This window comes from Fopius arisanus, unplaced genomic scaffold, assembly GCF_000806365.1.
Source record: "Fopius arisanus strain USDA-PBARC FA_bdor unplaced genomic scaffold, ASM80636v1 scaffold00178, whole genome shotgun sequence".
Taxonomy (NCBI): domain Eukaryota; kingdom Metazoa; phylum Arthropoda; class Insecta; order Hymenoptera; family Braconidae; genus Fopius; species Fopius arisanus.
The window spans coordinates 46,702-74,334 of record NW_011887917.1 but is presented as its reverse complement, the minus strand read 5'-3'; the positions used below and the strand labels follow the sequence as shown (position 1 = coordinate 74,334).

Genomic DNA, 27,633 nt, shown 5'->3' with positions numbered 1-27,633 from the left:
TTCGCGATGGGTTTTTCGGCTTCCCTTGTGGTTTCCCACGTTTCGTTCGGCCTTATGTTCCCCATTAACTTGGTTTTTAGCCAACCCCGCGCAGAGTTCGAGACATTTCTGTCCCGGCCTCCGCCGAGGTGGTTATTCCGCCCGGCCGTCCTCCTATCCACCACCCGGAGACGCGCTCGGTTGGTGGCTCAACCGCGCTCTCCGCACCCCAGTCAAGGGGTTTAGAGTGACCCGAGCCATTTACTATTACTTTGTAACAAAATCACTCCATCCTTTTCCAATTTGTCTAATTTTTTTTCCACTTTCTTCTTAAATGCCAATGGCACTGGTCTAGGTTTGAAAAATACAGGTTTCACTTCTTTTCTCAACTTGATATCAATTTTTTCTCCATTAAATTTACCCAATTGTCCATCAAATAAAACAGAATATTGTTCAATTAAATGTTTAATATGATTACCTGTATTCACAAAATTGATACCTTCAATTCTAATACCCATGTTGCTCAATCCTCTGGCAATCAACTACCACTGAATAGCTTGTGTGGATGGTGTGCACATCTCCAGAATGTTGGAGGGAGTGGGGGAGCACCAATTTGCTCACGTTTTCATAATGTTAGTTTAAAAAATACCTATCCGACTCTATGGCCTCGCGATACTGAGAACGCCGAAACCGTTGAGAATTTTACGAATTTTTTTTCCGTTGAATTTTACACGAAACACGTTCTCATACAATTGAACCTTACCCACCCAATCACGTATTCGTAATATTAATACGATATTCATTACGATGGACTAGAGCTGACATTTCTATACATTCCAAGTTCTCCAGCTTCATGATGAAAAAAAAAATATGATTGGAGGGGAGATCTTTCGCTGGGTAAATGAGATCTTTATAGCTTATAAGGAATCTCCTTCCCAGTGCAGAGCTCATTTGATTCTGTACCGTGAGTGTTAAAGTGCTCTGCCTTTGTGATGTCTGTTGATGCTGACCAACCAACAAGCAATAGAATTTCAACTTGTGAAGTGATCACAATTCGTCCATTTATTCAAAAGTTGAAAACTTCGGAGAGGATGAAGCGAGAATTGCAATGGGATGCAATTGAGTCGATCAGCTCGTCAGATGGAGAGTCAGAGATTAGAAACTTTACTGACAGTGATGATGATGATGGTGGTGCTTGGGATGGTCCTACCCCATTAGATCCCAATACCATCTCACCTGGTGGCAGTGAAAACGTGGATGATTCGCCAGAGAGTTCAGCACCTGTGGAGAAGGAGATCGTACAATGTCCAGCAAGCCCGGACCCCGAGTCTCCAGAGAGTCCAGCAGCTGTGGAGAAGGGAATTGTAGACTCTCCCGCAAGCCCGGACCCTGAATCTCCAGAGAGTCCAGCACCTGTGGAGAAGAGGACTGTAGACTCTCCAGCAAACCCAGACCCCGAGTCTCCAGAGAGTCCAGCACCTGTAGAGAAGGGGATTGTAGACTCTCCAGCAAGCCCAGGCCCCGAGTTTCCAGAGAGTCCAGCAGCTGAGGAGAAAGGTTTGGGTGATCTTCCAAACCTATCATCATACAGCTCGATGATGGTCGTGGAAGACTCTGATTCAATGGAAATGGATCCACCCGATTCCCCTATATCAGAGGTAGCACCAGTGATTCCAGCGAATGTTGGGACTGTACCACCACCTACTTCAGCGGATGACACAGAACCATTTGGTCGAGTGGGGGAAGCTGTATGCCCATCAGCAGGTGACTCAGATGATGATGATGTGTAACCTGTTAGAATTTTCGTGCCCGAAGAATGGGACGGTATGATGTCTGAAAGAGCTATGATGAAAAAGCTGAGAGAAATCATCAATCGTCAGTATAAAGTTGGTGGAACTTTTGTCACAATGGGAGATGTTCGAGCCAAGCTGATCTTCTGTCCTTATGGAACTATTTACTTTCGACAGATGGGATCATTTAAACATCCCAAGCGATTGTCAACCAATATTAAAATCTATCCAGAGGTAAATTAATAATAAAATTCTAACATCTTATCAATCCGCTAACTCAATTATTAATTTCTTTCATTTCTTTTCTGTTTCAGTTGTAATTTCCGAGGGTAAAATTATTTTGAAAAAGTGGCATCTATCATCTGACAATTAAACAGTGAAAAATGTTATTACATACGCTACATAATTTTTTAAATTTCTAATATTAAAATGTTCAAGTGAAAGCATTGGAAAATACCGCTATAATCATCTATGCTTTGAAAACTCTGTAATATTCTTCCCGAAAAATATCTATGCATATATATGTATTGAATAAAGAATATTTTCTCCACTTGAAATCTCTATCAATGCTCCATTCTTCACCATCAACCAGATGTAAACATTCAGAGTTTACGCGCCAGACACCCAGAGTGAGACAGACAACTTTTGGAGGCTTTGGCGCTGGAGCGAAAAAAAGTGGTGTGGCGACGGGCCCAACGTTGTCTTGCAGCCTCGCTTCGTCAGTACATCTCACGAAATCACAGCAACAAGTAAGTGTCGTGGAACATTAAAGTTGATAGTGAATTTCATAGTGTCATCAGTGTACTATAATAATTAATGATTGTTTTTTTGTTTTAGTGAAACTTGAAGTGTACATTTTTCCGGACCCCGCGATGAGGTATGAGTGGGAGAAGGATGATGGGAGCATGGAGGACTGGCGGTTGGGGGAGGTGGAGAGGCTTGGGGAGGACCTCACCAGGTACTGGAGCCCGGTGAATCGTCTCCAGGTACCCATGGATTTCATTATTAAATTCATGGCGTACCTGGCCGATCATTTCTTCGCCAACAAGGTAAGACACTAACAATCAATTATAATGTCTTGCTCCTCCTTCTGGACTTAATATATATATCATCAATTTTTCTTTTAATAGGAATGGCAGCTCCACCAGGAGATGAGGAAGTTCCTTAACTTTTTGCTCCTGAAGGGTCGTGAGATTGAGGCACTGGAGATGGTGCCTCACGCGCAGGGCATCGCGGCAACCGCCGTGATGATTCTGGACGCACAAAATCATTACGATATCTGAAGTAAGTACAATTCATTTTTCTTGTTTTCATTATCTTTCTTTATATTCAAATTAATAAAATCTATTTATTTACTTCAGGTGCATCATCTCCAGGACATCCTTTTTTAATTTTATTATTAGATTAAGTTTTTGTAACTAGAATAAGATTATATAATTTGTACTTAGAATAAGTTTTTCTTTACCAATTTATATGGTTTGTAATTAGAATAATAAGTTTTAAAATATAAAATAAAAAGGAAAGATAAATTTGAAGTTTCCAATTTATTTCACCACCCTCATTTTTCAGGTTAATTTAACAGTGAATGTTCACATTTTTATTGATGATCCACATTGCTGAAGAGGCATGGATTGAACTCGCCCTCCAGGAAAGTGATCTCCAAACGTTCAGCAGCAGCAGCCTCACGGTATTTCACCAGCTTGGATGGATCCTGTTGGAAGGCGTTGAACAGTTGTGACGGCAGATACACGATGTACACGTCGTTAAGAGCGACAACCACTTTAGCACCAAATTTAGTCGAAATCACCTCCAGATCGGTGACCAAATACGTCTTGTTGAGTCACAGCTCCGTTCGATGTTTGGCTGGCAAGAAATTTCCTTGACTTGCGATTTTGTTGATGTCATGGAGATCCAGAACGTGCTTTTCCATTATGATTGTTGTTTCTCTCCTTGATTAACTTCGTCTTGGCAAATTTCGTGTGACTACACTTATAAATTTTGGAGACAGAATAATGAATCAGTAGATTTACTGCCGCTACTTATAGGCTTGTCACAAGTGGAGGGGGTATACAACAATCACATATAACATTAACGTAACAACAATTCCAAGAAATTTAGGCAATCTCCACCGAGCAGTCAAATTCTTCGCGGAAACTCAACTGTCACCATACTTCGGGGAACTCCATGAAGAAATGTTAATAAATCGATCCAACGGTCAATTTTTTCATGGAAACTGAACCGTCTGCACACTTCTGGGAAATTGATGAAGAAATGACAATGAATCGATCCCACTGAAACTTTATGACTCATTGGAACTCCAACAAGCAATGATCCAAGCAAATTGATCTGAATTTTCCTAAGGGTTGTTAGTCTTATTTCGAGATGGAACGCAGCAGCATTGTGCGCTCTTCCAGAATAATTGAAATTTTCCAACATGCCTATCAGAATGCACAATCTCAAGAAATTCAACAATGGATTGATCGATGTGCTTACTATATTAAATTTTATACTCGAGTGTTGACAAGACGAAATCATCTATCGGTTGGTGAGAAAAATGAGATTCTCTCTACAATTGCTCGAATTCAGGGTTATCAAGAGGGATTTACAAATAGACAACATCGAGGTGGGCGTGTGCAGGTGCCATCGCATAGCAGAGAAGAAGAAGCGCTTGGAGATCGTGTACGCTGGAGAGATGGACGATCAGCATTTCACAGTCGTATTCGTACGGGCATTGTAATCAATCTCCAACATAAGGATCCAGCTTCCTTTCTCAATGATGCAAGACAACTGTCAACAGCACATTTGAGAAGTGTTCTCGAAAAGAATGGCAACATAAAGGCAAATGCTATTTTAGCTTGCAAATTTACATTGAAAAAGGATGAAGTGATTACCAGTGAAGTTAAATATTTCAATACGAAGAATGAAATCATTCTACCAGCTACAGATCTGGCAACGTGCTTTGATGAGAATGTGAGTGAGCCATTGCTTACAAAAATTGGGGATTTCCCTGAACGTGACTCCGGATGTGAGTTGAGTGAAATTATGAATTTGATGGTTAATATGAGCCGATATGTTCCACTCAAGGGTGGCTCTTCAACGTACGTCGAGCTGCCCTATGATATTCAATCTAAAAAGGCTGTTCTCAATGTCAAAAATTCGGATGAATTTTGTTTTTCGTGGTCAGTTATTGCTGCTCTCTATCCAGTAAACACGCATCGATGTGCTAGTTCATGATATCCTGACTCTACCACCGCATCTCTTCCACAAAGTGAAAAACTACTTGATTATGCAAATATTCGCTTCCAGATCATTTTGAGTGATATTCCAAAATTTGAGAAAATGAATGACTTGTCAATTAATGTGTATGGAATTGAATGGGGAATGAACAGTGGGAAGGAAATTGTCACTTTCGACCTCAGCAAGATGAACTCGTGTATACCCACAATTCACTTACTTCTCTTTTGTTCGAATGTGCATCTTGCCGCTGATGTTCAACCAATTTACCACTTCGCATGGATAAGAGATCTCTCAAGACTGGTTAGTGCGCAAATTCCCAATGTTGCACATCGTATATGGTTGTGTGATCGATGTTTGTCTTATTTCCGCGAGAAGAAACATTATGAGGGTCATAGACAGGATTGTGTAACTATCAATAAGTGTAAAAAGATTCTTACATCGGAAAAGAAAAAAATCTTGAACTTTGAAAATCACAGATGCAAGGAGCCTGTCCCATTCACAATTTACGCTGATCTCGACTGTATTCTTCAACCGTGTGCTGATAATGATGATGACAGATTACCGCAAAAACATAATCCATATACTGTCGCCTCGTACTTGCAGTGTTCCTTCGATACTAATTTATCCCGCTTTCAAATTAAACGTGGAAGTGATTGCATTACGTGGTTCATGGATGAATTGAAGAAAATTGGAGTGATGGTGAATGATAAAGTAAGAACGATTGTACCAATGGAGCAGCTCACGTACGCACAGTCCCAACAATTCTCAACAGCCGAGTGTGTCATATATGTGAGGGACCATTCATTTTGACAGACATTAAACATCGAGATCATTGCCACTTCACGGGTAAATGTCGTGGAGCTGCGCATGCCGGATGCAATGTAAACTACAAAAAATCACATGAAATACCGGTGATTTTTCATAATCTTTCTGGGTATGATGCTCATTTTATAATTGTGGATTTGGTGAAGGAGTTCAATGGCTCTATCGAGTTGCTGCTTCTGACAAAAGAAAAGTACATTTCATTCAAGAAATCTATTCCACAAACAAAAATCAAGCTAAGATTTATCGATTCATTTGGATTTATGGTTAATAGCCTGGAAAAATTGGCATCCAACTTGACTGATGAAGATAAAATAATTACACTAGCACATTGCAACGCTGAGCAATTCCATTTGTTAAAGCGTAAAGGTGTATTCCCATATGAATATTTGGATAATTGGGATAAATTGAATGATGGAGAAGTACCATCGAGAGCAACTTTTTATTCCACACTAAACAATCAAGAAATATCAGCGGAAGATTATGCTCACGCGCAGGAAGTTTGGAAAAAATTTAATATTACATCACTTGGTGAATATTCCGACCTCTACTTAAAAACTGATGTTCACCGAAATTTCCGAAAAAGTTGTTTGTCAGTCTGCAAACTCAACCCACTGCGCTACTACACAGCACCTGGACTGGCATTCGATGCAATGCCAAAATCCACCAGTGTAGAAATCGAACTTTTTACAGACGCTGATAGGCTCTTATTCATTGAAAAAGGGATCCGAGGTGGTGTAGCTCAATGTACAAATCGCTATGCTCATGCCAACAATCGGTATATGGGTGAGAATTATAATCCAAAGGAAGAGGAGTCCTATCTCATGTACTTTGATGTCAACAATTTATATGGAGCAGTCATGAATCAGTACTTGCCCTTTGGTGCATTTGAGTGGGAAAATGTCGAAGGATTCAATATCTTCAATGTTCCCAATGATTCACCTGTTGGATATATCTTAAAAGTGGATTTGGAATATCCTAAAGAGCTACATTATGTACACAAGGACTTGCCGCTATGTCCCGAGCATTTTATTCCACCGAATGGCAAGGATACCAAGCTCACGACAACACCCTACGACTAAAAAGACTATATAATTCATTATCGGAATTTGAAGCAATGTCTGATTCTTGGTATGCGATTAACGAAAATCCACCGAATCTTAAAATCCAAGCAAGCAGCATGGCTCAAGCCCTACATCGACTTAAATACAGAGATGCGAACAAAATCGACAAATGAATTTGAAAAGAATTTTTTCAAGCTAATGAACAACGCAGTTTTTGGAAAAACGATGGAAAGTGTGAGAAAGCACAGAGATGTTAAGTTGATCACCAAGTGGGATAGAAGATATGGCGCGAGAGCCTACATTTCCCAACCAAATTTTCAGTGTAGTCTAATTTTCGACGATAATATGACGATCATTGAGCTGAAAAGAGTTCAAATTATATTCAATAAACCAATCTACATTGGATTTGCCATTTTGGACTTGTCAAAAATTTACATCTACGATTTCCATTATAATTATGTGAAACGTGAATTTGGAGAGCGATCTAAATTAATGTACACCGACACAGACAGCCTTCTATATCAGTTCAATGTTCCCGACATCTATGACTTATCAAAAGAGATATTTCGAAATTTGACACTTCCAACTACCCAGCAGAGAATGTTTATCAAATACCAAGAGTCAATAAAAAAGTGATATGTTTAATGAAGGATGAATGTAATGGTAAAATTAGGACTGATTTTGTGGGCCTGCGTGACAAGCTTTATACTTTCAAGGTGTTGGGTGATGCGCGAGAGAAAAAACGAGCGGAGGGTGTGAGGGGGGCAACACTGAGAACATTTACCTTTGAAGACTATAAAAATGGTCTCTTTCAGCAGAAGAAACTGGTGAAATCACAGTATTTGATTCAAAGTAAAAAACCGCAAGTTTACACGGTGAAACAGAACAAGTTAGCACTGAGTTATGATGATGATAAGAGAATTGTTTTACTTGATTCAACAGACAGTGTGCCTTATGGTTACAATGAATTAAAGACACAAATATTTTCCAAATAATGTTTTTCTTGATTATCCAATTACATTTGATTAGAGTCTATCCAACTGTTGTGAGTATTATCAAATCCCAGCCACTTGACATATTGCTTCGTCTCCTTCCTCTTCAGCACCTTCTCAACGAGAAATACATCTGGATACATGACGTGACTCAGCTCCTCTTGGTAGAAGCAACCTTCAATTGCATCATCTTTCCCATCAACCAGCTTATATGTTACGGGATTGCTATATTGCACTTTTTTAATTGTGAATATTTCAATTTTCTAGTTGGAGGTATAGCCTTTTTCGAAAACAGTTTTATACTTGCTGATTCGCACTTTATCACCCGCTTTGAATTTAATTTTCCCCTTCTTATCCTCTTGTACGTTTTCATAAATTGATTTCAGCAACGATTTTTCATTCTTGGATGTAACATCTTTAGGTTTCATTTTTATTGTACGATGGTTCGTGTTATTAGTCTGCAACTCAATCACCAATAGTATCAATCCATTTGTACGTTCCACGAATTGAGAATTGTTTCCACATTTTATTTTTCATTGTTCTAATGAAGTGTTCGCATATCGATGCCTTGAGGCTGCTGAAGGTTGGGTACATGTGCATTTTATGCTTTCCCATGAGAGCTTGATAATTTTTATTGTAAAACTCTTTGCCTTGATCAACATGGGGTTTTCTTGGAATACGCCCCTCTTGCAAGATGAGATTCATGGCATCCACAACGTCATTGGCACTTTTTGATTTTATGGGACTGGCCCATGCATACTTGGAGAAAATATCAATTACCGTTAGAAGATAGCGGTAATGTTTGTTGCTGTGTGCATATTTGATCATATCCACGAGATCAACCTGCCACGTTTCATCCAGGCCACGAACCTCAACGCGTCTTCTTGGGTAGTTTCGTCGAGCCGGGCGATGAAGTTCCGCGGCTATTGTTCGCCTCTTGGACTCCATTTTCTTGTTTATTAATCTTGGGAATTGCACGTTCGTGAAGTCCTATTTTTTTCTCAACTCTCACAAAACGCTTAGTGAATGCACTTTTCAAATCCCTGATCTTTCTGTCTTGGCCTTCCAATTTCTGCACAACTGTATCACGTTCAGCTTTCAGACGTTTACGCAAAATATGCAGCGAGATAGCATCAGCATCCACCACTGGATCGAGAATATGGCATAACCTCCTTCGTTCTGAACTATAATTCCTTTCAGCAGTACGTCTAAATCCATCACCTGGCGGACCTCGTCTTCCAACAGTGGTGAGCTTGCTGCTGCTGCTGTGTGATACCTGTCGTCCAAACACATCGACACTCATGATGAGAATGAGATGATTCACGCGAGTGTAAATTTTAACATATAATTCCTGCATCACGTAATTATTCGATAATGGAGAGAATTTCCTTGTAATGATTAGGATTACCGGCAGCTTGAGATACCATGAGCAAGCGGAGTCTATCCACCCGTTCATTTGGATTATCCCAGTAAATATAATCCATTTTCCTGGACATTGTCCTTGGAGCCACCATAAGCTCTGGTATTAGCCCTTTACCGCTCTTTTCATACGGTCTAACTAGACGACTGGAGAACATTCCCAACATCAGATTGCGCGGATGATTCATCAGCTGCGTCTGTGAGCACTGAGGCCATCGCATTCTTGGAATCGTCGTGTTGATTTCTTAACGGTTCTGGAGTACTTCTTGTTGTAAAAAACTTTTTCTTCTCGTATACCCTTTCCGGTCTTTACGATTTGTTCCTTTCCCGCCCCTCAGCACCCTGTACCGCATTTTTCGAAAGGGAGGGAAAAACCTCATTTGAGGGAAAAAACCTGCTCTGGTACAGTCCTCTTTTTGACAGGACTACCGCTCGACAGTGCAACTGAGCGATTAGAGCGCTATAAAATTTGACCGCCGGTGCCCGGGATCGTACCCGGATCATTGGCATGCTAGTCTGGCACTCTAACCGCACGGCCACTATCGTCGGTACTTCATGTTGTAATTTCCTGTTTACAATCGTTCACTCCTCCCTCCTCCACCTCCTCTTTTTTCATAATAATATTTTAATATCTTTTTTTCTTCGTTTTGTTCTGGATTGCACTTTGATCAATCAATTTTTCAAGAGGAGTAATTACAGGTTTCAAGGCCTCATTCGTAGCTCGTTCGGCCATATCTTTCCCCATCTTTAATGGTTGATATTTATGAAGAATTGCTTTGCTTGCCTCAGCAATGTGATGCAATTCATCAGACTCCTCTTGCAAGACCGTTGGCCGCATGTTGAAGGTTTTACGTTCAATTCAACACTGTCTCGAGTGCCAATCATCAGCTTGTTTTTATACATACAAAACAATCAAATCCACGTCGATAACGTCCCTCATGCAATTAACAGTCTTTGCTGATGGTGATGAAGCCATGTTTATCATTATTCCAATAAGCAGAGAACAAATCCTTGAACTCTGGGTATGGCATGTCTGTATTAACATGATCCTGATAAATGTGTTTCAAATTCCTTTCATCCTGACGGAAGTAAAAGAGTACATTTGTATTATCACGTATCAAATGTTTTGGAATACGTGCATAGGTCTGATAGAGATAAAAGCAGTCTGCGTTTTGATGGCGACCCATGCAAAAGAATGCACGCATCATATCCTGTTTTTCACACGTGACATCATCAAATATCATAAGAGAATTTGGATGAGTTTCTTCGGGTCTGACGACCTCTTCATGATCATTAAATGGAAAATAGCCAATAACTTTCACTGTTGTCAATAATTTTTTCAAAAACTGATATTTGGGTCGATTTGAGGACTTGGAGTAAACATAAACGTCTTGAAATCTTAGCCCACTAGGATGGGTAATGAGAGCGAACAGGGTAATCGTTTTACCGCAGTTTGAGGGTCCACAGATAATTGCACGTACAGTATTGGGTAAAAGTGGGCCGTGACGATTCTTTTGTTTATCTTTCTTTTTCTCTATTATCTTATCGAAATTCATCACTGGCAGCTTCGAACTTTGCTGCTTGAACTCCATCTTGACAACTGCTAGCAAGCTCCATAAATACATGACATTTATAGACTTGCACTTCAGTCTGTGCAAGAGCATGGTGGTGTGCAAACGTCTTAGAACGCGGAAGGGTAAAGGAATCGTCAACGATATCATCAACAAGTTACCCATTTAATTGCATATACCGGGCTGCCAGTATTGTGGACCGGGTACCAAGTTGGCTAGACGATTAACACGCGGTGATCCTGGGATAAATTCATTGGATAAAGCTTGTAAAGAGCACGATATAGCATAATCGAAAAATAGGGAAAATTTGGTCGTGGAGAGAGAGCCGGGGTCCACGGATACGGGAGTCCAATAACTGAAACCTAAACCATAAAGTAAAGCGAACAGACGGCGGTCCGGGATACCGAGTGCATACTTGCCGGAATCCAAGGCGTGAAGGGCGAGCTCTAGGAATACCTCGCCGAGAACGCGACGTATGATAGCGGAATGCGGGTAGGCCGAGAGTATTGGGAATTAGCTCACCCCATTGCACATTATCGGAAGCGTGACGGATAAACTAGGGTAGCCCCAAAATCAAAGAGCATATGCAGGCCGGGTAAAAGTCTCACCCAGCAAACGTCGTGCATGGGGAGCATTCCTCCCACCCGGAGATCGTCACCAGAGAGAGCGTAGCCTTCACCTAGAGAGCATGAAGAACAATGCGGAGCATTGGGAGCCTATCGAGGGCTCGAGAGAGAGAGAGCTGCCAATGGTCCGCACTGGGAGCCAGCCGAAGCGGCTCTGCCGAATAAGTGGGCAGTCTGGGTAGTATTGCCGATGGATAAGCTGCCGTCCGCCAGGACGTGCTGCCCTCCCCTCAGGGAGGATATCCCTGACACTAGTTTCTCCTGGAGCGCGCCGAATTCGAACGTCGCCAGTGACCCTTTCGAGCAACCCCGTCGAAGGATCAGCCGTTCGAATACCTACGCCATCTAACATGGAGCGCTCATACGCCAGTATGAGTCCTCTGCTATGTGCCAGGAAGTCTCATAGAGGGCTGGGAATGTTTCTATGCGTCCGCCCTGTGCTGTTGCCTATCTCCAGGCCTCCTACCACGCTAAGCACTCCGGCCCCAGTCCTCACACCCTTCGACGATTTGAGAAATTCCCGGGGAGGGTCGAGATGGCAGATGAAGAGGGCCAAAATATCCCAAAATTGGTTTAATGTGCGTGATTCGCGAAAATCCCGTTACACCACGAATCAAATGTATCAGGATATCCTTCCGAATGGATGAAAATTTGTTTATTTTTCTCTTGTCCTTTCAACGGTCTGACATACTCAGTTATCAATTGTTCCTTATCCTGCTGTTTATTAACCAGCACCAATTCTATCCCGTGAAAAAAACCTTTCAATTTGCTTGCCATTCAAATCTTTTAACCCTTCTTTGATATTGACAATGATTGTTTGAACACTGTTCTAATTATTTCGACAATTTTCCTTGCTCCAATCACCCTCGTATCGCTTTTCAAAGATAAATTTCATTCGATTGATGCGTACATCGTCTCGGACCTTATATTTGAAGGCCTCTTTCCGAGGTTTCTTCGACTTGAACCGATTTTGTATATTACGCCATACATTTTACTCATTACCCATAGTGACAGCTGCAGGCGACATTTTTATTGAAGAATGTTTCGAACTATTGTAAGAAGTAACAATTTGCTGCAATATATCTGTATATTGATGTGTTCTTATATGTGAAATACCACCACATTCGCTTTTTTAATGTGCAGTTGAATGGCTCCCCTCTAGCAACTTTAATGTCGGGATTACGTGCGACACAAAATCGTATCTTTTCATCAGAAAGTAATTTTCAAATACCGGCCGGTACGAATTCTTTTCTGTCAGTTTGTATCCAAACAGGCATTCTGCCATCACTCCTCCCCAATATACGTTTGAAGTGCCCTCAAGTACGGTCCTTATTTATTCTCCAGCGGTTGAACCCAGATAAACTTATTTAGAACGTGTGTTAAAATGACCACGAGTAAATAAGAAATACCATCATGGTATGTTGTCAAGGATCGTATCTCAACCAAATCAGTCTCCAACACAACCTGAATGTTTGTCACTATATAATGGACCAGTGAAAACTTATGTCTAATGTGTCGATGAAGTGTATACGCATCTAACTAGTTTTTTTATTTCTTTCTGAGGAATTTTATTTTCATATCATGATAAAATATTTCAAGCCCCTATATTCGCCTCCGACTGTGAAAGGTTGAAATAGTCCTCCGATAATCTTTCATCATCATTCGAAATGATAGCCATGGTGAGATCGATTCTTCTTTCACGGAGTACGAAGATAGAGCCCGTGATTTTTTCAAGATTGTACGGACATGGTGTACAAGGGAACTACGCGGTGTATTATAATTTTCACAATCACACGCAGCGATAGAATCATCTCCATCTTCTGAAATTACTGGTTCATCCCGACGAAGAATATCCAGTAGTAGTGGGGGTGGCCGTAGGGTTTTCGGATTTCTTATGTACTCTGTAACACTGTTCCTGATCTCGTCCCAGCGATCAAGGATAATTATTACCTTCACCCGTTCCCATGTTCGCATCCTAATTGCCCAAACGAATGAATGCGGGCGCGAGCTAGCTTTTTATGGGCCAAAACCTAACAAAAACCAAGAGAACCGAAGCGACGGTGAGGGTGGGGTGCTCCGCCTCACCCGAGGTCCGGAAGCCTCAGAAATTCAAAAATTGTATCCTAAAATATATCCTAATATCCTAGAATATCAAGAGAGGAGCGACATCCATGGGAATTTAGAGGTCTCACATAAATGAGGTAGAGTTATACGTATGATTCGAACACTATCTTGATTTGGGCATCAAATCTGTCACTAAAATGAACGATATTAAAGCAATGTAACGCCACAGCTGTGGTGGATTAGTTATTTGATCAGAATGATAATAATGACGGAGATAAAAACGGCATGGGGCGTTACTCGTCCGTCCTCGGAACTAGGAGCTGCTTGCGACGTCGGCGGCAGGCTCCGTCGTAAACTGACGCGGACCGAACCGCCACACATCTAGGTAGCGAGGAAATTCCCCAATCCCCACAACTTACTACTCACGCCGTATAATAATTTTTATTATGCTTCTTTGCGGCGGGACTAACGGACCGATGCGACTTCCCCGTATCAAAATTTTCTGTCAATTAATTTCCACTTTTCAATTTTTCCTAATAACCCTTTTCTTTTGCTAATTTTCGAATTAGTTGACATGTAGATTATTTGTCTCCGAGTGATTTTCATCAATTTATGGGATTTGTAGGTAAAATTCGATTTTTGACCATCATCGGCAATTGATAGTTGACTCTAGCCCTCCACCACCCGCCCAATCTCAATAATCCACCATTATCGACAGTTGAGAGTTGAGTGCAGCCCCCACCATGCAAGTTGGTAATAGAACGGAGTGGTGTGTTCTCCTAATTACCAATCGATTAGTGAAATATGCGAAAAGAACAATGTGCACCAAGGAAGGGAAAGAAGCCATTCTAACCCGCGTTTTTCAATTTTCATCGTGCAAACTTCCCATAGTTTTCAGTCGTCAAGGTTTTCAGATTTCCATGGTATCTGCCGATCAGAGTATTTGAGCCGTCAGTGAGTCTACCAGAAGGGTTTCTAGTAAATGTGAGCTGAATCCTAAATCAGGCCTAGGCAGCCCCTACCCTGACAGCAAATTATTCCCCGAACCTCTATTAGTATGTAACAACGGGTTGGAGAGAGCTAATTGTATCGAAGATGGGTCTTTACGAGCCGGGTTATAAAATGATTTTGTCTTTCTCTTTCAAAAGATTCCATCACGTTTCGAAGACTATTTGGCAAACTCAGAAAATTCCACTTCATGGGAATGGTTTCTATCATAAATTTTATCCGCCGCAAGCAGTTTAGATAGTTGCCTGCATCATTCTTCATAAATTTTCATTCATACCATCGAATATTCCTCCAAATACTTTGTTCATATCTGTAATGATAAAATCACTCTTATAGGTCATCAACTTCAGATGGCACCCATTGAAAATAAGCTATAAAGTAAAGTATCTATTACTTTATTCTTCTATAATTTGTATAAAAGTCATCAACATTGGAGCAAAATACCCACTTAGTATTTCTTGGCAGACAAATCACTGGTATAATTTGTTTCTAATTTGTTTTGTCATGGATTGGAGTCTCATTCAAGCATTGCTGATTACATGTGTTTCAGACAACGTGTTTAACCGAATTACCAGATATCACACCTTGTAATGGAAATGTTCGCTTACCACCCTGTGAAGAATCACCTAGTTCTGGTAGTAGTAAAGAACGGAGGGAGGGTCCCAGGAGCAAATGTCGTGTGTTGGCACCAATATTCCTGCTCATTAGTGTATTGTTACTCGGTGGACTGTGCCTACCACTTCTCCTACAATCTGCTCCAGCTACTCATCAGCAGAGGCTCGATGTAGTCCGGCGAATTCTTACCGAAGTACCTCTCATTGACGGGTGAATATCCATTAGTTTCAAGCATGTCAATTCGAATGCTGTTTCAGTTTTATTTAATTAGTCTATTGTATTGTCCAATATATGAACCATCATTTTTATTTATGTAGGCACAACGATCTGCCTTGGAATGTGAGAAAATTTGTCCATAATCAACTTGGTGAAGTCAATCTCAGCAGTGATCTGGGCCGAATTGATCCTTGGGCCAGGTCTGACTGGAGTCATACTGACATACCTAGGTTACGTACTGGTCTGGTTGGAGCACAAGTAAGTTGATTATAACTCTATTTTTCTCCTCCTTTTTTTTCAGCCTATATAGTTACGATTTTGTTAAGCAACCAGCCATATTTCTAATGTAGGAGTGATAAATCAAAGTGATCGCCGAATCATTAATTAATTTGGATGTTTTCATGATCTTCAAGATATGGATATATATCTTCAGATGCATTATCTTCATTAGCGCCCACCATGAATGGACGAACGGCGGTTGGATTATTGGCGATAGTAGATAAGTCGGTGAACTTAGTAAACTTATTTCTTTGCCCTCCGAGTTTAGATTCTGAACTGCAGTACGGGCATCCAAAGACGCAATACTTTGTTCGAAGTGTCCTGATACACCTCATCTTAGCATCACTTTGAATCTTGATATGCTTATATACTCGCATGTGACTCGCTCATTCTTGGCGTCTATCGTTCTGCTGAGACTCCATCTATATAGAGAAGTCTCCCTATTTAGTTATTATCCTCTGTTACTAGGAACAGCGAATCTTCAATCAGCTGTTTATTACCATCTCAAGACTTCTTCTTGGTTTATCGCCCATTTACTCTTGCGATATGTGGGGCGATATGCTTTTCTTATTGTGATTTCCATCATTTGCGAATAGGAAAAATCAGTATATACTAAGATGTCTATGGATACATATCCTAAATGGATTAATCACTGAAAGTTCATGAAAGAAGTACAATTATTGGTTAACTATGTTTTTTACCTATGTTATTTATTTTATAGATAAAATAAGTAATTTTCCGTATTGATATATATATTGTGACTTTGGGCGGAGAATTAATATAAAATAAGTCCCGGCCCGGGCACGATAAATCCAGGAAATTACTCACTGGGGGGTGAGAGTTCTATCATTAGTGAAATTCAGAGAGGGCCTAAAATTAAGGAGGAAGGGGGAAAGGGCGGAAAAACGTACTCGCGGGGACATTTGATAATAAATGCTATGTATTTTTGAAACCCAACCCGGGTACAAAGTAATAACAAAAGAACATGAAAAAAAATGTGAGGCCTTTTAGAAAAGAAAAACTGGGGAAGGGGTAAGGCCAGCCAACTTGAGACACACGATCAATTTTATCTAACAAAAAGAAAGAGAAAGTGGAGAAGCTAATCGGAGAAGAGGGGGGTGAAGTTAGGGGGAATCGTTCAACTTGCCGGGAAGGAGAAAATCTCCAATTAAATACGCTAATAAGTAATACTCGAGATGTGAACAATATGCCATAAAACGTAATACACGATAAACAATGAATATTGTTGAGGCTCACCGTTGAGGGGTTTATGATTGGCGGCAGGGTGAATATGGTTGGGGCAGGGGATTAATATCTAGGAGGCACTCACACATTCCTGCACACAGAATAATCCTCCTGGGTTCACCCGATTCCTCCACAACAGTCCTCCTAACTCTTCGTACAATTATCCTATCTTCCCAAATCACTCTCCTAACCAAAATACTCTCACCACAGGGGCAGCTTAATAACGAGTGATGGCTGCGTTTCACTCGTTGTTCTTCTTCCCGGATTATCACCGAAAATCAATCGGGGACATTCGTCATTGAGTGTCCTCTTCCTAATTATTCATCCGGGGGGGCTTTGCCAACGATGTCTTCGCCTGGGGGGGGGTCCCTTCGTCATCCGTTGTTCCATCTTCGTGTGAGTACCGCGGTGAGGGGAGCGCGGGGTGGAGGGAAGGAATTTTCCGGAAATGGGAAGCCAACAATGGCAGTTTTTATAACCTAATTTTAACTAATTTTAAAAGTGATTTTCAGGACGCAGGGGAGACGCTGAAATCTTGGTGCATCGTCACAATATATATTTATCTAATGATTATTTCGGAGACCGAAAACGGAAACCCTCTCAAATGGTTTAAAATGGTTGAAAAATACCCAATATACGAAATAAAATTAATATCCGAGCTGAAATTGCATTTTTTCTCCCACTTCATCCACATTTTTCATGGATTGTAGGATATGAGCACCATTACATAATGTATAGGGTCATAGCTTTTTTGGTCATAGTTTAGCTATTATGGGGACAGCTATAATTCGAATTAGCATGTAAAGTATTTTTTGAGGACATTTGTATGATTTCAATTTTGAAGACTCCAAAATGGGCACCATCATAGAAATTTTCTATTACTAGCGTATACGGCGCGCTATGCGTGCCCAAGCTTACATATATGGGGTATTATCATATAAAATCTTCATATAAAATCTGAATATTAAAAGAATCTTAAGTATCTAAAAAATTAGTCATAATAAACAATTATATATAAATTTTAAATTAATATATATATGTATTATATATGTATTTAACATAATAATTTATAAATATATAGGTATAGAATATATAATATATATTATATATATTATAATTATTTGTATGAATATATTGATATGATATGCATAGCTTAGCTATGCGCCAAAAAAAGCTGACAAAAAACGTTACATGCTTTTTTTTAAAAGGCAATCGATCGTCCTCAACATTTTTCTCTATATCTACGAGAATAGAACGAAAAAATCTCTTCGATTTTTTTCGTCAATCGATCATTGAGAATTCATAAAGGTATTAACTCTCAGTTCAAAGACGATACAAAATTGCAGTTATTGATCTGCTTTAATTGAATAACAATAGTACTTTCTATCTCATCGTTATGTAGTTTTTCATTGGATTCAAGGATTCTAATAGATCCTCTTTCAAACTCCAAATATGTAAAATCATTCATGCAAATGATTCAAGGGAGTTCATTGAACGTTCCTCCTTCAGAACGAGGGCATTTACCGCGATATCCGTGAATGATCGACGTTCTAATTCTTGTATTCGGGAGAGTTCTCACTGACAATTATCGCATAGACCGACTCCAAATGATGACGATCTTATGTAAAGATTTCATAATATACATTACATTTATACTCATTATATTTATACTCATATTCATGTCCTCATAGTGACCGATCAGTAAAATTTGAATGTCCTCATATTTTCGATGTGTCCCCATAATGATCATACGTGAGAATTGAAATGTCCCTATATGTTCCATATGCCCTCATATCATAAAATTAGTAGAGTTTTCTATAAATTTGTTTCTATCACGTTATTCAAATAAGTCTGTTCCTATCAACAAAATCTTCCATTTCGTTGGAATAAATGGAATTTTCAGTAAGGTCGGGATTGAATTCGACTATTCTTTTAAAATTTGCTATAATAATTCGATATCACGGTGCCCGATTCATACGTAACGAATCATCTTTCCTATGGATTCATTCACCATGCCAAAAACGATACACTAGCGTTTGGATGTGAGTTTAAAATATTTGTTGAGAAGACCTCATAATATACTGTAACGTGACATTTTCCCGGTGAATGGGAAATGCCCATTACCTTCGCCCTACTTCCCCTGAGCCTAACAAGAACCTGCTAAAATTTAACCTTATGGGCGCCAGGTAATTTTTGACCGGAATTACCAAACCGGAAAAAGTCCTTAATCCTAAACTTCACTAACCTCGATATTCGATTCACCGAAAATCGTAACTCAAAGTCTTAAAACTCCAACCCTAAAACATACTCAAAAATCAAAAAGGGAACCTGAAGGGAACGGAAAGGATAGTTAGGCTTTTGGGGAAAGGTGACGGTCCTGGAGTCGCTCAGTATGCCTGTTGTGGAGAGAGGGGTGGATTGTAGATGGGAACAAGGTTATGGCAAAATCGGGAAAAATATCAAAAAGAAAGGGAACGGGAGGCGAGAAATAAATTTATGCAACAAAACATTGTCCTTACGTGTTCCGCTATTCATGTAAAAATTCAGTACAGTAATGATAAATGATACGATTTAATTAGACTAAGCTGCTTCCAAATTTTATCAACAATTTTTAACTTTCTCTCAATACCAGAACTTCAGCAAAATTCCCCCCCAATTATAATTTTAATTCCCCCGTTAATATTATGTTCCATCCAAAAATCTCAAAATCCAAATCTAATCGCATCCTCCACTTAGCGCGAGATATGAATTCTCTCCCAAAATCCTAAATAAGGTTTCAATATTCTCCTTAATTCACCGCGAAAAACAAAATAATTTATTTCCCAAAACCTGAAATATTTTGCTAACTAGCCCACATTCATAAAGAATAATCGCATCGGAATGCGGCCTCAAGGATTATCGATCGGCTATAATCCGAGGAATAACCGAAATATTATTTGCGCCCGGGAAATCGATAATTTCCCGGAATCGGGCCTTTGATGCGGGAGTGCGAGCGAGAGAAAGAGAGCGAGAGAGACGCACGATGCCTCGCTGCCCGGTTAGCAGCGAGGAGAAATTCCCCAAAAAAATCTAACTTCCCTTAAAATTCCATAACTCGGAATCCGCTCGGCAGATTCCGGAAAACCCTGAACCATTTGGCTGGGGACATTCTCCCCCACAACCCCACAAAATTTTAGGCGTAAGGACGCATAATTAGTCCCCTTAAAACAATTAATAATCACGAGGAAATTTAACGCGCGATTTCCCACCTGTTGCATACAGCCACTCGTTGGCGGCCTCGATTGCGCCACGAGGGAGAACCACCGGCCTGGTTCGTTGGCCGTGGACAATTCCACCCAAAATTTCACTCAAAATTACCCCCAAAACCCCATAAATTACACCAATGACCTCCCAACCGCACTGGGGGATAGTGTACGCCGAAATTATTCGGAAAATCCTCTCCAAAACCACCCAAAAGTTGGGGGACACAACCGACGCCATTTCCAGGGCTCGGAAAAATCCCTGACCACCAATAACTCATTGGGGAGCCGCCAAAAAGGGGAAAATATTTAACTATAATTCTGAAAACTCACGATGGATTTTCTCGCTGCCCTTCTCTTTCGTTTTTGGACCATCCTGGTGGCAGCTAATTGTCCTGGTGTCCTCGGGATGGTGCACTATCACGTCTCACTACTCACTCACGTGCGTTTTCTCTCGCGACTAATGCGCAACTGATTTTCGGAGGTCAGTGTCGCGTTGCGCTGACCCCCTAATCACGCCTACCAATCGATCGGGTGTCGATTGGTGGATCCCTCTACCTTATTCTTGGTCAAGCCCTTCGCGGGGGAATTAATTCAAATTTGACTTAATTCTCCAATCCTAAAATTTTCCTATCGCCCGTGTTTCCCTTTCCGGATCGGTTCTCCGGGATTCTCGTGACTAAAAGACCCTTATTTCTAAATCCTTAACCCTAATTTTATTTCCCTAACCCTTAATTAATTTGGCAATCCGCCGGGATAACGACTGAATTTATCCCGTGCGGCCTTCCACCCGTATTCAGTCTTGGCAATTCGTAGGGGTAGTGACTGAATCTGCCCCATACGACCTTCCACCCGTATTCAGTCTTTGGCAATCCGTCGGGGTTGTTAATATTTTTGCCCCGTACGGCCTTCCACCCGTACCAATTAATCCCTTAAACCCTTTTCCTGGAGCGCCGCCTTTTTAGCCGGACCTACCCGATCCGGAGGGCTGACCCTATCCTCTAAAACTCCCTCTAACCCTTATCCTATTCTAAACCACCCCAAAAGGGGGGAAATCCTAATTTCCCTAAACCTAACCTACGTCCCAACTGCCTCTCTCTCTCTCCATTTTTGGATTTTTATTGGGGATCCTAACGGGCATCCCCGATGCTCGTTACAATACTTTACGTCCATAGTTTTGTGTCCTCATGATCAACAAACAATAGAATTGAAATATCCTTATATTTTCGATGTGTCCCCGTAATGAACATACGTTAGAATCCAATTGTCCCGATATGATAAAAATATCCCCATGTCTTACAATTAGTAGGATGTGGAATGTTTCCAAAACGAAGTTTTCAATATGGATTCTCACTCAGACATTTCGTGTTCTGACCGATCGAAAAATATTCATTCATAGAGCATGTTTTCGCGTTAGTGATTGAAGAAACATTCCATAACTCAGGAGAAAAAAATGCATTTTTTCGCACATGGATTAGGACAGGGATGGGCAACCTTCAGGTAGCTCGGAGCAGAGTCATAAACTCGAGTTAGGAATCCAATAAAGTTTATAACCATGCCAATTATAAGGGTCCTACTACGATCATAGTAGGGACAGTAGTGGGGGCCTCACAGTCACCGTATTGGGAAGCGTCCCATGACGACTCTGCCAAATGGTAAAATGGGGAAAATGGCCGCCGTGATTAATATAAAGAGAAAGTTAAATATCCACACATGGACAACAACTTTTGTGAATATGAAAATAACTATTGGTCATTGAAATAAATATGAAAGTACTCTTCAAATTCAACTTTCCGAATTAATGGCATCTTTCAGCTTGCTTTCTAAATTTTTGGTCCAATATCGACCTTACCGAAAAATATGTCTAGGAAAAAATCCCAAACATTGCAGTTTTGACTGGCTGATGTTGATTCTGAATATAAAAAAGGAATATTTTTTTAAAATAATATTTTAAAGATATTTTCTTCAAAGAACCTGGTGGAATTTATTCCTTGCCTTTGAAATTACGCAGCCGGTCTTTACATTTCATTTGTAACGTCTGCTTTCACAATTAATGAAAATGTCATCGTGAAGAAAATTCCACATTTTCCATTTTTGACTCATTTCCCCGCTTTTCCTTTTCTTCAGCGATATTTCTCCTCTTCTCCTGTTCTTACGTGTTACCCCCACTTTGGTTTATTTCAGCCGAGGAGAAGGCCCTTTACGACTTGGGTCATAAAGGCCCATCACCCGACACAATAAACTTTCGTCTACCCTTTGTTATGTACTAATAGAGGTCGGGAGCACGACTTGCTCTCAGAGCAGAGGTTGCCCATCCCTGGATTAGGATATGATATTGAAATACTTTATCTCAGACTTACATTCAGTCTTATCATTCTTAGTAATCCGATGGACATGCAATAGGAGAAATTGATAGAGTTCAATTTTGTTTTTCCTATTTCATTCGTGAGTAGTTTATATACAACTACGATACGTCTTCGTAACACAATAATAAACTTCGATCTCGCTAGAATAAATCAAATCTTCAGTGAAATCAAAATTGGATTCGCATAGTATTTTGAAACTTTCGATAAATATTCAATGTCATGATTTCAATTCGGCATGTGGAAAAACGAAAAACAAAAATACGATCTCCTCACCTTAATACGTTAGTTTGAGATATATTTTATTTATTTTTAACGGAAGGACGTCTTTGGGCTGTCAGTCGTCAGCATGCTGGCCCTATGACCAATGCGTCCCGGTAGCGCAGGTTCGAGTCCCGATGGTGAAAAATTTTTCATCGTCGGAAAACGAACCCAGTGCCTGTGGAAGTTAGTTATAAGGTAGCTAGATAAAAGTGCGGGTAGGGAATTAGGTTGGGGTACTGGGAAAGGGTTGGTAAAAGACCCACTAGGGTCATACCATCTGGCACCACCCATTTATCGTTTATTATTTTTAATGGAATTCGTTGCAAGTTCGTCCACGAACTTGCAGCTGGCCATTGCCCGAGGGCCTTCAGCCAAGTATTTACATTTGTTGTATAATGATTGTTGATTAGGGTAAATGTGTAGCGTATTTACAAAAATGAAATGGAAGATGATTCGGCTTTCCACAGTGATAAAAGAAAGGATGTTAACAATTTTGAGAACGATGCGTATGTAATGAGATGGTATAATATAGAGGGGTGAGATGTAGTGAAAGGAATTACAGTTTTTTTTTTTCTCTTAAAAGTCCGTTATTGGGGGTGGTTAAGACCTCCCCAGGAGTCAGCGCCCTGGTTCTCAATTCTGATCGATTCAAGCTTTTCAAATAGAGTATGCCGAGGGTGTTTGTAACGGGTTCTGTTCACAGGATTGCGTTTGTGGCAGGTTTGAGATACATTTTTGGAAGACTCCATAATATCCCTTACGACCATAGCTTTGCATCCTCAGAAACAACAAACAGTAAAATTGAAATGTCCTCATATTTTCGATGGGTCCCCGTAATGAACATACGTTAGAATTCAAATGTCCCTATATGTTCGATATGTCTCCATATAATACATTGAGTAGAATATCGAATTTTGCCCCAAATTGAGTTATCTATGTGAAATTCCACTGACGAAATTTGTCTTTTCACTGGTGCTTTAATATTCATTCATGAAGGATGTTTCGATGGTACCGATGAGAAAAAAATTTTCCATAATGCAGAAAAAAATAGGAAAGCATTTTTGAGATGAAATGTGTAATAATGAATTATTGAAGTTTTATTTATCGTTGTTTCATTCGTGATTTTTTTATATACACCATATCTATATGTGTAATAATACAAAATTTGAGCGAAAAAAATGGAAATATTCTGCTTCGAAGTTTAGATGGAGAAAATATTAACAGGAAACAATGAATGAAACAAGGAAAACTTATTAATTGGTTTCCATCAGATTATTTGAATGAGTCTTTCTCTATAAACGAAATATTCCATCTGGCTGGAATAAATCGAAAATGCATAAAGTGAAGCCGGGATTGAATTCAAGTGTTCTTTTGAAATTTGTTATAATCATTTAATGTCATGGTTTCACATTGATATGTAAAGAAATATCGTTTCTATGGATTCATTCACCGTGCCAACTATGATTCCCTCACTTTTGTACGTTAGTTTAAATGATTATTGAGACAACATCATAATATACTTTACGTCCATAGCTTTCCGTCCTCATAATCAAAAAACAGTAGAATTCAAATGTCCTCATATTTTTTAGGCGTCCCCATAATGAAGATATGTTAGAATTCAAATGTCCCTATATGTTCTATATGTCCCCATATGATACAATATCCGTATTCATTCCCATTCGGAAAAATTTCCTTCATCTTGATGAATTAATATTCATTCACGAACAATGTTTCTATTTTAGTGGTTGGTGAAAAAATTCTACCATGGAGGAAAAATTAATCAATGCTGTTTTTCGTACGTGAATTAGATGATATATCGAAATATTCAATTTTTGAACTTCAGTAGGTATGATTGGCATCAATCACAATCTTCAATACAATTTTTCAACTATTAACCAAATGTTCCAGTTCCTTGGAATCAATTAAATCTCCCATGAAATCGGAATTGAACGGCAATCATCTTTGAACACTTTTTATAAATATTTGATGTAATCATATCAGATAAATATGTGCCAAATCACTTCATTATTCACAATTATCCAATTTCTTTCATGTTACTTCTCGTTAAATCAATACTATTGGATACAATAAAATGTCCTCAAAGTATGCAAACAGTAAGATGTCATTTCGGGGACACTATCCTCGTTTATGATACTATATTTTCTAGTCTCCATTATCATCATTACACAGACTGTGTATATTATGAGGACAGTCCCCGAACTACCCATTACGTAAAAAAATTATGAGGACTGTCCTCAAAACAGCCACATGTCGCCATACATTGTATTATATTTTTATCATTAATTTGGTAGTAATTCAGAAGAAGAAGAATATAATTTTGCTGTTATCCGACTTACATTGGTTATTATTGTGACGAAGCAGATTTATACGAAGTAGTTATAATGGAAAGAACGGTGTGCCCCAAGGAAGGGAAATAGGTCATGCAAAGCCGCGTATGTATTAAGCGACGTCTCGGGTGATGATACATACGTTGATCAGAATGACCTCTTTTCCTCTTTTGGTGCCCAATATACTATTAAGGAATAAAATGATTGAAATTGGGTTAAGTCGCCACCGTTGGGCAACCCATTCTCCCTCAATATACATGCCTCGGCCCCTTGACCATCAAGAACTTACCACTTCAAATAACATGTCGACATCGCACTGATTACTGGTTCCCCTTTTCGAACGACGCCCTCCAAAGGAACACAGCGACATGTCAGACCCGGTGGACTCCCACAAAAAACCAGCGATAATTCGCCTGGTAGTCTACGTGGATGATTGTAGTCGGCCAAGTGCCCTCCATCAACACACCCGAATCGCCGAAGCATGATGAAAAAAGATTGAGGGTGATTGATGGTCATGACTCCTGACTCGGCTGCCCCAGTGGTAACACGTGATTATCAAGTATTGGAAACTGAGATTGGAGAAGAAATGAGTGTGGAGAAAAACTTTTTGATGAAATCAAGAGGAGCCATGAGTTGGGAAGGAAGGGAGAGGAAACTAAAGGATATGTGGATAAGATTATTGAAAATATTTTTGGAAAGGATTACGAAGAGAACATGGAGTGGGAGTGAAAAGCAAGAACCCAGTGTTGCCTGAATCCCGGAAAAAATATCCCAGGGAAAAAATATCCCACACATTCAAAACGTGTTAAAACCCGCTCAATTTAATTATTTTTTAATTTAATTATTTTTTTCATTGTCTATTTTTTCAGGGACTCTAATTTTCCTATGGTCTATCAAATTGGGTGGGTTTTAACACGTTTTGGGTGTGTGGGCTATTTTTTCCGGGGATATCTTTTCCGCCTACCGTGTTGCCTGAGAGTAGAGTAAGTACATCGTTTTTCCTGTACCTACCCCGCAGGAATCCACATCATCTCAAATCCAACCCAACGGTGAGTCAAATCTTTGCGGGTATTATTTTATTTACGTGGTCAACCCCTGCATAACCTCATTGAAATATGGAGTGCCTCCCTTCCTCATATTTGGAAATAAATCCGCTTTGTCACACTAGGGTCTTCCTTTGGACGTGTATTATAAGCGACTAGCGCCAGATCAACCATGGCTACTTATGCAAAGATAAGAATTCACAACTGTAACGAGCATCGGGGATGCCCGTTAGAATCCCCCAAGGAAATAAGAAATCGGGAGAGAGAGTGAGGCAATTAGGACGTAGTTTAGGTTCAGGAAAATTAGGACTTCCCCCTTTCGGGGTGGTTTAGAATAGGTTAAGGGGTAGGGGGAGTTTTAGAGGATAGGGTAAGCCCTCCGGATCGGCTAGGTCCGGCTAAAAAGCCGGCGCTCCAGGAAAAAGGGTTTAAGGGATTAATTGGTACGGGTGGAAGGCCGGACGGGGTAAAAATATTAGCAACCCCGACGGAGTGCCAAAGATTGATTACGGGTGGAAGGTCGTAAGGGGTAGATGCAGTCACTACCCCTACGAATTGCCAAGACTGCATACGGGTGGAAGGCCGCTCGGGATAAAATCAGTCGTTATCCCGGCGGATTGCCAAATTAATTAAGGGTTAGGGAAATAAAATTAGGGTTAAGAATTAAGACTAAGGGTCTTTTGATCCCGAGAATCCAGGGGAACCGATCCTGAGAAAAGGAAGGGGATAGATTGATTTTAGGGATGGGGAATTAATTCAAATTTGAATTAATTCCCTCGCGAAGGGCTTGACCTAGAATAAGGTAGAGGGATCCACCAATCGACACCCGATCGATTGGTAGGCGTGATTAGGGGGTCAGCGCAACGCGACACTGACCTCCGAAAATCAGTTGCGCATTAGCCGCGAGAACAAACGCACGTGAGTGATAAGTGGGGCTCCCAAGACGTGGCAAAAGTGATACAGTGCACCACTCAGGACCCCAGGACAAATAGCTGCAGCCAGGATGGTTCTGAAGAGAAAGAGGAAAGCAGTGAGACGATCTACCGTGAGTTTTTACGGGTTTATTTAGAGATTTTCCTCTTTTTTGGCGGCTTCCCATAAATTCTTGGCGGTAGTGAATTTTCCGAGCCATGGAATTGGCATCGGTAGTGTCCCTCAAAATTTTGGGTGGTTTTGAAGAGGTTGTGGAGGGCTTTGTCCGAATAATTTCGGCCTGCATTATCCCCCAGTGCGGTTGGGGGGTTACTGGTGTAAATTATTTGGATTTTGAGGGTATTTTTATGGTGAATTTTTGGCGAAATTGTCCACGGCCAACGAACAAGGCCAGTGGTTCTCCCTCGTGGCGCAATCGAGGCCGCCAACGAGTGGCTGTGTGCAACAGGTGGGAAATCGCGCGGTAAATTTCCGCGTGGTTATTAATTACGTTAACGGGGTTAATTAGGGGCCCTT

General features: G+C 40.3%; 1 protein-coding gene and 1 long non-coding RNA gene across 2 annotated transcripts in view; both read left to right on the top strand.

Annotated features, from left to right (window-relative positions):
- The window catches only part of LOC105272450 (putative dipeptidase NECHADRAFT_87110), a 145,945-nt gene that overhangs the window by 84,514 nt on the left and 33,798 nt on the right, over positions 1-27,633 (top strand). Inside the window, exons 3-4 of the mRNA XM_011314600.1 lie at positions 15,123-15,397; positions 15,505-15,661. Coding sequence (XP_011312902.1) covers positions 15,123-15,397; positions 15,505-15,661 — 432 coding nt within the window. The remainder of the gene's footprint in view (positions 1-15,122; positions 15,398-15,504; positions 15,662-27,633) is intronic.
- On the top strand, positions 2,731-3,152 carry LOC105272449 (uncharacterized). The gene is made up of 3 exons (XR_892762.1): positions 2,731-2,818; positions 2,900-3,053; positions 3,131-3,152. It is a non-coding gene; the product is annotated as an uncharacterized lncRNA (long non-coding RNA).